Here is a 13,347-nt window from a genome sequence, read left to right as displayed (position 1 = left end):
CCAGATTGTAAATGGGCAGGGATCAGTGAATTTCTGCTTAAAAATGTTTCTAACTCCAATATTTGATTTAATTGAGTACGGTCTTCCTGACTGTCTTGCTCTGTTTTTGCAGGTGTGGGGAAAAGTAGTCTGCTGCTGCGATTTGCAGATAATACATTTTCAGGTAAGCACACTGGGTTTGTTCAATTTTATATTTGTGGAGTTCTGTGACGATGCACGGTTTTTCATTCCTGTGCATGCTGGAATTTCTCCCTGACAACAATCGTTGTTATGGTTTCCAAGCAAGTTGATTTTTCTCTTCTCCATTCTCTTGTTTTCTGTTAGACATGTTAGTCTGAGTTTCAAAAGCTGTGGGTTAAAATCTAACTCCAACTTGCACTCGAAATCCAGGCTGACACTCCAGTGCAGTCCCGGGAGACCTCTTGTTTGCTTCTTCGTGTAGATGTTAAAGATCCCATGGCACTATTCTGGGGAGCAGCAGGATTATCCCTTAACTGCTATCATTAAAAGAGATTACCTGCTTGTTATCACATGCCAATTGTGTGAGCTTGCTGTGCTCCAATTGGTTGCTGGGGTTTCTACTAAAACATTGACTATACTTCACTGCAGTGTGTTTTGGCCCATTGTTGGAGGCAAAGCATAAACGTGCGGTTCTTTGTCCTATTCTGCTTTTTTCTGCCTTTTACTTTCCAAATATCTGCAGCCCTGAACCCTCCAATTTATTAAGATGAGCAAAACACTGCGGATGCTGGAATCTGAAACAAAAACTGGGAATGCTGTAAAACTTCAGGTCTGGCAGCATCAGTAGGAAAAGAGAAAGTTAACATTTCGTGTGCTCTTGACTCTTCATCGGAACTAAAAGATCGAGAAAATATGTTGGATGTTATACTGTAGCTGGGAGAGATTGCACCAAAGATATAGCAACCTTAAGAACAGACCAGTGGCTTGGTGTGGGTGGAGAGGTTAGGATAGAGAAGAAAGGTCACAGTCAATGTTGAGTCTGGAGGACTGTAACAAGCCTAATTTGAAGATGAGATGCTGCGGTTACCCAGTCTGCATTTGGTTTCCCCAGAGTCGGTGAGACTATTGAGAGCAGTGAATACAATAGACCAAACTGAAGGAGTTGCAAGTGAAGCACTGTGTAGCCTGAAAGTGTTTGGGGCCTTCAATGATGATGAGGTAATGGGGCAGTTGGTGCAGCTTCTGTTATTGCAAGGGAAGGTGCTGTGGGAAGAGGCTGGGGAGTTGGGTGTGGTGGAGGAGCATACCAGGGCGTAGCGTACCAGGACATCACAAGAGGGACTGGTCCCTGTGGAATGCTGTACAATATCCAACACACTTGAGTTCTGACGAAGAGTAGATAGGACTCTAAACGTTTACTCAGTTTTCTCTCCCTGCAGATGCTGCAGACCTGTTAAGATTTTCCAGCATTCTCTGTTTTTGCCTACGATTTATTAGTCATTTGCTTCATCGGTTTCCATTAAGTCGAGTCCCTGGCACTGATGTCCAATGTAGGATCTTTCTCCAACCCTACCTTTCCAAGCTGATTCTGTTAAATAATCTACTGCACACTTCTGCTATCGAGTCGGAACCACTCGTGGCTGATTAGGCTGTCTTGGTGACATGAAACTTGTGTGTACATTAATTGTGAGTAGGCAGAAGTCGACAATAGGGCTAGGGAGAAATGAAGGAAGTGGATTGAGTGAGAATCCCTTAGTTGGTGCCAGTTTGTGGTGTTCAAGCTGCTGGGTGTAGCTTTCAATAGATTTTTTAAATGTTAGGAACTCTGAACTCTAAATTACCGTGGGTCCATACCAGCCATCCACACATACCATTGTCCTGTTGTTTATGTAGTTCCATTTTATTCGTAACAATGAAGTCTGATATCTCTTGCAAACCACATGAAGCAAGAGAGGGCTTGCATTTATAGGATGCTTGTCATGACCTCAGGACTCCATCGCAACGATTTCAGTGCCTTGTCAATACTTCTGAAGTACAGCGTAATTATTGTTGTAAATGTATGGAAACAGAACATCAAAGCCCCACAAAAAGTTATGATCTAAATGAATAGATAATCTATTGCTTAGGGTGCTGGAAGAGCTCACTCCACTTCCTTTGAAATGCGGCCATGGGATCTTTTGTGCCCACCTGAATGGGCAGCCAGGTTATTCGGGTTTAAAATCTCCTCCATGCGGGCAGCACGGTGGTGCAGTGGTTAGCACTGCTCAATGGTCAAAGACCCAACGGAATGTGGGTCATACAGACCCATATCTCTGCTGAACGCAGACGCCAAAATACTGGCCAAAATCCTAGCCAAAAGGCTAGAAGACTGTGTACCTGAGGTGGTCACAGAGGACCAGACGGGCTTCGTCAAAGGTAGACAGCTTACCTCGAACATCAGGCGCCTGCTGAACGTGATAATGACCCCCTCCGGGGAGAGAACACAAGAGGTGATCGTCTCCCTGGATGCAGAAAAGGCCTTCGACAGAGTCGAATAGAAATACCTCATAGAGGTACTGTAGCCGTTCGGGCTTGGAACAGGGTTCACCGCTTGGGAAAAGCTCCTATACAACGCTCCCATGGTGAGTGTACGGATCAACAATACCAACTCCCAGTACTTCCAGCTGCACAGGGGCACCAGACAAGGATGCCCACTGTCCCCGCTGCTGTTCGCACTAGCAATCGAACCGCTAGCAATCGCGCTCAGGGCAGCAAAAAATTGGAGGGGGAGACGGAGAGCACAGAGTCTCACTCTATGCAGATGATCTGCTCCTCTACATCTCGGACCCACAAAGCAGCATGGACGGAATCATCGCGCTCCTGAAAGAGTTTGGAGCCTTCTCGGGCTACAAACTCAACATGAGCAAAAGCGAGATCTTCCCAGTACACCCGCAAGGGGGGAGGGGGGGGGGGGGGGGGGGGGGGGGGAGGAGCACTAAAGGGGCTGCCGTTCAAACAAGCTCGACACAAATTCCGCTACCTGGGGATCCAAATAGCCCATGACTGGAAAGGGATCCACAAATGAAACCTCACCAGCCTGACGGAGGAAGTAAAAAAGGACCTGCAGAGATGGAGCACACTCCCACTCTCCCTCGTGGGGAGAGTCCAGACGATCAAAATGAACGTACTGCCCAGGTTCCTCTTCCTGTTTTGATCCATTCCGATCTACATCCCCAAGGCCTTTTTCAAAGTGCTGGACAAACTTATCATGGCGTTCGTATGGGGGGGTAAAAATGCTAGGATCCCAAAGGAGGTCCTACAGAAAACAAAATCCGGGGGGGGGGGGGCTAGCCGTCCCGAATCTACAATTCTACCACTGGGCGGCAACAGCCGAGCGAGTAAGGGGATGGATCCAGGAGCCAGAAGCCGAGTGGGTGCGTGTGGAGGAGGCCTCCTGCATGGGGACCTCCCTCCGGGCCCTCGCCACGGCAGCACTCCCATCCCCACCCAAAAAACACTCCAGCAGCCCAGTGGTGACAGCCACCCTCCAATCCTGGAACCACCTGCAGCAGCAATTTGGCCTGACCACAATGTCGGACAAGGCTCCCATCTGCAACAACCATAGGTTCACACCAGCACTGACTGACGCCACCTTCAAAAGGTGGAGGCAGGACGGGGGGACACTGACAGTCAGGGACCTATACACGGACGACAGGATCGCAACACTGGACAAACTGAAAGAGAAATTTCGGCTTGCCGGGGGGAACGAGCTACGGTACCTGCAGCTCAAAAACTTCTTACGAAAGGAGACAAGGACGTACCCACAACCGCCACGACAGACACTACTGGAAGACCTACTGGACGCAAGTATCCTAGAGAAAGGGAACTGTAGCGACATGTATGACCGACTGGTAGAAAGGGACGACACTGTACTGGACGCAACAAGAATGAAATGGGAGGATGACCTGGGGATTGAGATAGGGTGGGGACTCTGGAGCGAAGCACTGCATAGGGTCAACTCCACCTCCACGTGCGCACGGCTCAGCCTGGCGCAACTAAAAGTGGTACAGAGAGCCCACTTAACAAGAAACCGTATGAGTAGGTTCTTCCCGGAGGTGGAGGACAGATGTGAACGGTGCCAAAGAGGCCCGGCCAACCACGCCCACATGTTCTGGTCTTGCCCCAGACTTGTGGAGTACTGGACAGCCTTCTTCGAGGCTATGTCCAAAGTGGTGGGGGTGAGGGTGGAGCCATGCCCGATAGTGGCGGTCTTCGGGGTTTCAGACCAGCCAGATCTATTCCTGGGGAGGAGGGCGGATGCCCTTGCCTCCCTGATCGCCCGCCGTAGAATCCTGTTTGGCTGGCGGTCAGCAGCACCGCCCAGAGCTGCAGACTGGCTGCCCGACCTCTCGGAATCTCTCCAAATGGAGAAAATCAAATTCGCCATCCGAGGGTCAGACGACGGCTTCCACAGAACGTGGGAGCCATTCATGCAATTGTTCCGGGACCTGTTTGTGGCCAACGAACAAGAGGAAGAATAGTCGGGTGGCCAAGAATCAGGGGAAAATGGACGGGAATCGGGGGAAGGTAGCTGGGGGGGGGGGGGGCTACGGGTTCGTTATGGGGGTTTGATGGCTAGCTGAGGCCCAAAACCAAACTGTAAATAAATGCATATAAACATGTGCCTCGGCCATATTGGGGAATGTAAAATATGTATGCCGGCTAAAGGGGGCGGCCACAGTTGTTATTATGAAGATGCTTAACTGTAAATATACATGTTAATTTTTGCGTGTTTTTTTTTCTAATAATTTGTAATTAGTTGGATATAAAATATGAAAACTCAATAAAAAAACTTTTTTTTAAAAATGTGTCAAACTGGGTGGTGATCTTTGTATATGGAACAGCTCGGATAAAGAGGGCTTGCACTTTTCACAGCATCAGTCCATTCCTAAAGACCTTTACAGCTGATGGAGTACTTTAGAAATGTCGTTACTCTTATGATGTAGGCATAGAAGATGACAGTGAGAACTGTGTTGCCTTTCTTTTTTTGAAGTACAGTGAATAGCACAGGGAGGTCCAGCTACCTGTATGCTACTGGAATAGGGGTCTAAAGGAAGAACTCTCAACTTTACGTTTATTTAATGGTCCTGTTACATTTAGGTTTTGGTCTATGAAGTTTATTAATAGCTAATTGATAAATGTTTGGGCACTTCTCTTTTGAACCTTCATGAAATGTTGCTTGACCTCATGGTTGTGGAGACACATACACTAAAGGTCACAATTGAATGACATTCTGTCATACAGATAGCACTTTTAATAGTCTGCACAATTATTGATCCATTAATTAATGCATTTTGGTGCTAGCATTTCCTCACTACAGTGTGCTCCCACATGCAGGAAACTTGTGCACGCTTTAACGAACCAGCTCCAACATGATCAGTATGTGCAATGTACAGAAAAGGACCTTTTTAAGCTTTGTTTTCCCAATGAATTCTGAAACTAATAGTTGTGCCTTCTCTTTCCCTTTTCCCCATTAAAAGACATTTCCCCATAAAAAGACAAACCCCATCCTCCAGCACCGTGGGGAAGAGACTTTGTATGACAATATTACACAAGAATGAGCTAGATGACTTTTGATCGACTATACTTTCAACACGTTGTCTGTTTAATATTTGTGCTGATGGGATTTGGAAGAACACAAATGATTTTTGTTTTTGTAGAATTTGAATGCAGCCAATGCTAATACACTTTCTTCATAATTATATCTGCTGTTTTAATGATGCTTCGGAATTCTAACCTTGCTCCGATGTATAGCTACACCATGTTGGCATTACTCATTACACCGGTCATCCACTTCTGTGGTCTCTTGAGTTAGAGGAATATCTCTCATGCTGCTGGTAGGAGTTCCAGTTTGGCAGGAAATATCATGATTGGAACAGAAGGGGGGGATACGGGCTCGGTATGGGGGTTTGATGGCAAGCCAAGGCCCAAAACCAAACTATAAATAAATGCCTATAAACATGTGCCTCGGCCATATTGGGGAATGTAAAATATGTATGCTGGCTAAAGGGGGCGGCCACAATTATTGTTATGAAGATGCTTACCTGTAAATATTCATGTTAAATTTTTGTGTTTTCCTTTTTTTTTCTCTCTCTCTAATAACTTGTAATTTGTCATATATAAAATATGAAAACTCAATAAAAAAACATTTATAAAAAAATGATTGGAACAGAACATCTCACTCTCTCGCTCGCACACACTCCTTCTCATGCATGTGTTAATGTCCAGTGTCAAAATTGCCCAGCTGTTGCCTTCACCCAGTCATCAGAAGGTCAACTTTATTTTTGAATAGTAATAGCCTCTTTGTGCCCTGTATGGTAAAAGGAATGTTGATATGTAAACATAAAGTAATAGCCTACCACAAGCTGGAAATATGCTGTATATAGTAGAATGTTAAAGGCCTAACTCATCATCTCAATTTAAGTATTGGCCATAAGGGTGGCACGGTGGCGCAGGGGTTAGCACTGCAGCCTACGGTGCTGAGGACCTGGGCTCAATCCCGGCCCCGGGTCACTGTCTGTGTGTAGTTTGCAGATTTTCCCCTGTGTTTGCGTGGGCTTCACCCCACAAACCAAAAATGAAAATGAAAATAGCTTATTGTCACGAGTAGGCTTCAATGAAGTTACTGTGAAAAGCCCCTAGTCGCCACATTCCGGCGCCTGTCCGGGGAGGCTGGTACGGGAATCGAACCATGCTGCTGGCCTGCTTGGTCTGCTTTAAAAGACAGCGATTTAGCCCAGTGAGCTAAACCAGCCCCAGCGCAGGTTAGGTGGATTGGCCACGCAAAATTGCCCCTTAATTGGAAAAAAATAATTCGGTACTCTAAATTATTATTTTTTTTAAAGTGTTGGCCTGGAGAATTTTGTTGCCCAGGGCTAGTTTTGCTTTCCATACTGAGGGTCATCTTTGTCTGCAACATAGGTGAGAATGTTTCTTCTTGTCTTGAATTTTGAGCGATCACGCTTTTTTTCTTTGTTTGCAGGCAGCTATATTACCACAATAGGGGTAGATTTTAAGATAAGAACTGTGGAAATCAATGGAGAAAAAGTAAAGTTGCAGATCTGGGACACAGCTGGGCAAGAACGATTTCGAACCATCACCTCCACGTGAGTTCAATTTCCACCCATCCCACATCTGGATCGAATCCTGTTGCCTCTTGCAAGTTTTGTTTTATTGGTTATCTCGTGCAGCGTTCTTCAAACTTTTTTTCCGGGGACCCATTTTTACCAACCGGCCAACCTTCGGGACTCAACCCGGCCGACCTGCGTGACCCACCATTTTTTCTTACCTGTTTGCTGCTGCCAAAAATGGAGGAAATGGTTTTGGGTCCCTTTGGACCTCGTACACGGTCCTCCAATGGAACCTGTTGGATGAAGGTGAAGCCTTCTGGTGTCGGAAAGTATGGAGTCTCCATCTGTTCAAAGTTCTGAATTTTTTTCCTGTAATATTTTATCAAATAAAACCCCCACCCCGAACTTGTAATAAAAAATAAAATGAGTAAAATAAATGAAAAAAATGAATAAAATCCCCCTGAACTTGTAAAAAAATAAAATTAATGAATGGGCTGGTTTAGCACACTGGGCTAAATAGCTGGCTTTTAAAGCAGACCAAGGCAGGCCAGCAGCATGGTTCAATTCCCGTACCAGCCTCCCCGAACAGGCGCCGGAATGAGGCGACTAGGGGCTTTTCACAGTAACTTCATTGAAGCCTACTTGTGACAATAAGCGCTTTTCATTTCGTAAAAAACCACTACAGAACTTGTAAAACAAAAAGCTGCAACCGTTTAAAAAAACATAACGGCTGCACTTTGTTCCTCGTGCGCTCATGTGCAATGCGGCCAAAATTTTTTTTTTTACATGTTCTTGGCCATTTTCAGCTGGCGTTGTGAAAAGCCGGCTGCTGCGCGGGGATTTGCGCGATCGGGAGCGCCGTGGACAATGGCTCCGCAACCCGCCTGCGACCACCCGCGGGTCGTGCCCCCGACTTTGAAGAACACTGATCTAATGGAGCAGTCAACTGCTTGCATGCTGTGGCTCAGGCCAGTTTGTTCCATTGTCTGGCAGACCTGTCTTTGTGTAGAGAGAACCAAGAAAGTTCAGAAGACAAAACAATTGTTAATATCTTCGTCTACAAATTGGGTGTGCCCATTTCCACATGGAAGTTTGTAAAATGGTTAATGAGTTTACGCTTTTCTGGCTAGGAAAACATGCTTGTGGTGTCTGGAGCGTGTGACTGAATGTGAAATTAGGTGCTCTTGGGAATCAATTTTTTTTTTTTTCTTTCCATGTCGGGTTTACTTGCCAATTGTCAGTAATCCTAAAAATCAGTTCATCCAAGAAGTGCAAAGTGATTTGATTTCCTACGTCGCAGTAAAACATTCCTGAAGATTGGAATACTCAATTATTTACCTCCAGCCTTGTTGCTTGCACAAAGATAGGGGGCTGGATTCTCCGTCCCACCACACCACTTTTCTGCCCCGACCCGCCGGCGGGATTCTCCATTAGGCCAGGTGATCAATGGGGTTTCGCATTTGTGGGGCAGCCCCACGCTGTCGGGAAACCCTTGGGTGCCGGCAGAATAGAGAATCCCGCCCAGGAGATTTTTGGTCCATGTTGAACCTCTTCCAATGGTGCATGCTGCAGTACACCATCGGCATAAGAGACCATGGAACTACCAATCCAGAATTCCAGTCAGCATTTTCCTAAAATTGACATGTCTTCATGTATGCTTTACCTTGTGATGGGGCATCTTTCCTGGTACACCATTGATGGCAGCTTAGTTCTGAGTGCATTGGGAAGGCTTAGTTTCCGAATCTCAAATTTCAACTTGTCTGTAATTCCATAGCAATGAGAATCTGGTAGCACTGATTCTGCAGCTGACTGAAACAGCTGCTGGAAACCATGAGCCTCAGTTAATAGAACTTAATTGATCTGTCCCCTTGGCTTTCTGGAACTGAGAGATTTGACAAAACGGCATTGACGCTCATAATAGTCTAGTTATTGGCTTTGTTACTAGCACTTTCCACTCAGAAGAAATCAGGTGGCATATAAATGCAGCACACTTTCCAAGTTGTTAAATTGTTACGTATTCTGCAGTGATTTCAACATGATCTTAGGGTTTCTGTTCAGTCAAAGATGTTCAGTTAGTTTTGGAAGATTATGGCAACTGAAACCTTTGCATCTTGCGTGGGATGTGGGTATCGCTCATTTTGTTGTCTATTCCTAATTGCCCTTGAACTGAATGGCTTACGAGGTAATTTCAGACGGCAATTCAAGCCATCCACATTGCAGTGAGCCTGGGGTTACATGAAATGAAATTAAAATCGCTTATTGTCACAAGTAGGCTTCAAAATGAAGTTACTGTGAAAAGGGCCTAGTCGCCACATTCCGGCACCTGTTCGGGGAGGCTGGTATGGGATTTGAACCATGCTGCTGGCCTGCATTGGTCTACTTTAAAAGCCAACTCTTTAGCCCTGTGCTAAATCAGCCTGTAGGCCAGACCACATAAGGATGGCAGATTTGCTTCATCAAAGGATGTGTTTTTACAACAAATCAACGATGATGCATGCTCACCATTACTAAATCTAGCTTTTCAATTCCAGATTAGCACTTTAATTTTTAATTCCACCAGTTACCGTGGCAGGATTGGAATCTTTGTCCCCTGCAAGGTTAACCTGAGCCTCAGGATTAATTTGGCATTACCACTACGCCACAGTCTCCCCCAATTACATCTTTAATTTCAAATTTTTGTCATGGAGCATGGAATTGGATCTTCGGGCGCTGTCCGATATTCAACTTGTATATTGGCCTTTTTGTTTTAGTCACGCTTCTCATTGTCCCTGGAAATGTTTGTATTCTGATCCATTGTGTTGCTGTTTTCTATGCTGCTGGAGGTTTCTGAGACACTTTATTAATATGCAATCGCCACTCTCAGTAACTTCAGTGCAGTGTAAATGTAAGCCTACTTGTGACAAAAGATTATTAAAAAATTAATCTATGCTGCAAATAAGGTTTCTATATAATATTCACTTGTACATAGTGACTGGATACAATCAGTCCCTCGAGAATGTTCCACCATTCAAGTAGGTTATGACCGATCTGTATTTTATCTAGCCGACTTGATTTCCTAGCACATAATATTGTCACAAAATCTGCTCCTTTTAAAATTTACAATTGACCTTGTCTCAACACCTTTGACACCAGTACTTAATGGCTTAGCTCTAATTTTAAGCCGATGCTCCTTTACTCTGGTCTACAGCAAGTTGGCTAAAAAGATCTCTTCTTTATCAAGCTGCATTTCTTTTCTGAACACACGTGTGAACAGACACAAGAATTATCTTGTGTTACTAAAATTTGGGAACCCAAGATTTAAGTAAACTTCATTAGTTGGGAGTGATGCTCTCTATATGTTGTGAAACTAAAGCATTTGTGTGATAGAATTGGGCAAATTAAGTTGCATGTTAAAAAGCAAAATACTGCGGATGCTGGAATCTGAAACCAAAAAGAAAATGCTGGAAAATCTCAGCGGGTTGGGCAGCATCTGTAGGGAGATAAAAGAGCTAACGTTTCGAGTCCAGGTGACCCTTTGCCAAAGCTTTGATGCCAGATGTTGTTCTCTAATTTTGGAGTTTTGGTCTCTTGGTACAGTTTGTATATGCCATTATTTATTGTATTAGATGATCACATTTGGTACCAGTTGTTTTAGTACTGATTGGATTCAGTAGTATATTGTTCTGGGGTAATTTTATGGGGAAATGTGAGAGGTGATGAGGTAGTAAAGAGATTTCAAGGCGATTAAGACAAATTGAGTGAGTGGGCAAGTACATGGCAGATGCAGTATAACATGGATAAATGTGAAGCTATCCACTTAAGACAGGGAAACAGAATGGCAGAGTGCTATTTAAATAGTAATCGATCTGAAAAGCTGATGTCCAAAGGGACCTGGGCATACACCAGTCACTGAAAGCAAGCATGCAGGTGCAACAAGCAGTTCAGAAGGCAGATGGTATATTGGCCTTCAAAGCAAAGATGTTTTCAGTCATCCAGACTCACCGTTAGCTCCCTTCTTTCTCTCCACAGATGTCGTCAGACCTGCTGAGATTGCCCACGATTTTCTGCTTTTGTTTCATTGCAAGGATGTCTTACTGCAGCTGCACAGGGCCTTCTTGAGACCACATCTGGAGTAGTGTGCACAGTTTTGGTTTCCTTCTTTAAGAAAGGATATATTTGCCATAGAGAGAGTGCAGCGAAAGTTCATCAGACTGATACCTGGGGTGGCAGGATTGTCGTATGGGGAGAGGTTGAGTTGACTGGGCATGTATTCACTGAAGTTTAGAAGAGTTGAGAGAGGATCTCATTAAAACCTGTAAGATTCTGACAGGCCAGACAGACTGACTGGATACAGGGGTGATGTCCCCTGGCTGGGTGATCTAGTGTATTTGCTTTGTTTGACCCCTTTGGCACTGTAACCAATCACTGTCGATGTACCATTTGTCAATGTTCTCTGTTGATTATTTTCTTCATCCACTATGTACATACTGTGTACATTCCCTTGGCCACAGAAAAATACTTTTCACTGTACTTCGGTACATGTGACAATAAAGCAAATCAATTAGAACAAGTCATGGTCTCAGCATACAGGGTAGGACATTTAGGACTGAGATGCATAATTTCTTCATTCAGAAGGGTGGTGAACATGTGGAATTCTCTACCACAAGGTTGTGGAAGCCAAGTCGCAATGTATTTCAGAAAAAATAGATTTCTGGACGCTAAATGCATCAAAGGGTAGAGAGTAGGGTTATTGCATTGAGATAGAGGATCAGCTGCAATTGTGTTGAATGGTGGAAAAGGCTCGCCCTTATTTTCTATGTTTCTAATTCACTGTGTTCATTTTGGAATAAATTCATCCGCCTGACCCCGAAGCATTGCAAGGCTCGATTTGGTAACATACTGTGGTTTGGGCTTTGTGACATCACTTGCTATGGCAGCCTGGTGTAGGACCACAGACAGGAAATTAAAGGTAGAATGAAAGTAGTTTTAGCAGCAGCTCAAATTGCTGCTAACAATGTTTAACAACTTTTTGATTCACTGTTGGTAGTTTCCATTGACTGCCTCTCTAACAAAAATGTTAATTCTCATCTGTAGAAGTGCCCTTTAACAGAAGGTTTGAAAGAGAGTGGTGTAAATTGGCTTGAAGTGGTTATCTTGAAATCATGCCATTTTTAGAATAGCTCTGGAACGATTCCAAGTGTGTTCCCTGGTAGATGATCAATTCAGATCTCTTCACTGGATGATGAGGAGAAACTGATGGCCTCTGAGCTGGTAGCATTCTGAAGACTGCCATTACAATTTGAGGCTAGACTCTAGGCCTGCTTGCAAATAGTTTTGGTACCCGGGTGTAGCTTTTGTGGTTTAAATCTAATGGTTTCCCAATTGATCAGAATCCATCGGCAAACATTAGCTCACTTCTGATATAAGATCCTGGATAGCACCCCTGAGTTTAAGGGAAGGTGGTTTATGCAGTGACCTTGTTTTTGGTACTTTAGTGAAAAGTCAAGGAGTTACCCTCATGTCAGCGAACCCATGACTGGTTGGAAAAAAGCATTTGGAATTTATAGTTGACTGTAATCCTTGTGTAAGTGAAACTGCCTGATGGCTCTTTTTTTTTTATTGGCTGCATGGTCCATACCCTCTCGTCTCTAGGCCTCCCCACCCAGACAGGATTGACTACCTTTAAATCTAAAGTCCTAATTCATGCCCTGTCTGTATTGGTGACAGCATTTATGCTATGCTGCAAAAGATGAGAACGTCACCTTTTACTATGGTGTCACGAGAAGTATAATTTGTTCAGCCGGTGTACATAATTGACTGCACTGTCTCGAACCTGGTTCTTTTAACAGATTGGTGATTGTCTTCTGGTTGGGTATTCTTCCCAACCCTGTGTTATGTTCTGGCCAAGCTTTGATCCCCAGCCACCATCCTTATTACATACGTTCTTCTATGTTGGTGATAAATTTGCACTTTAATGTGCACCCTTCTAGTAGTTTCACCAAAATTCAGATAGCTGTCCTGTGCAAGGTTAACCATGGTCGTGTCACAGTGATGTGGCACTTGGTTTTCATGCACTGTGGTCTTTCTGTTTTCCTTCTTGATTTTGTGCATTCACACGCTTCACTGTTGGGTAAGGTGTAGTAATTCAGGGTCTGAGTGATTAGAATTTTGACTAGCCCGTTTCTTATTTTTTCCTTCGTTTACCTCCAGTGATTAAACTCTTCATGTGGTTGTTTCAGAAAGAGTTTCAGTACTTGCTTTTATCAGATTCACAGGCACTTCATTCTCATTTTCCACA

The 13,347-nt window shown here is 44.3% G+C and overlaps 1 protein-coding gene across 1 annotated transcript in view; it reads left to right on the top strand.

Moving 5' to 3' along the window:
• Nucleotides 1–13,347, top strand: part of rab35b (RAB35, member RAS oncogene family b) — a 63,192-nt gene that overhangs the window by 17,162 nt on the left and 32,683 nt on the right. The window contains exons 2-3 of the mRNA XM_038793211.1: nt 113–163; nt 6,983–7,106. Coding sequence (XP_038649139.1) covers nt 113–163; nt 6,983–7,106 — 175 coding nt within the window. The remainder of the gene's footprint in view (nt 1–112; nt 164–6,982; nt 7,107–13,347) is intronic.

This window comes from Scyliorhinus canicula, chromosome 1, assembly GCF_902713615.1.
Source record: "Scyliorhinus canicula chromosome 1, sScyCan1.1, whole genome shotgun sequence".
NCBI lineage: Eukaryota > Metazoa > Chordata > Chondrichthyes > Carcharhiniformes > Scyliorhinidae > Scyliorhinus > Scyliorhinus canicula.
Note: the sequence above shows the minus strand (reverse complement) of the source record. Positions and strands in the feature narration are given on the sequence as shown.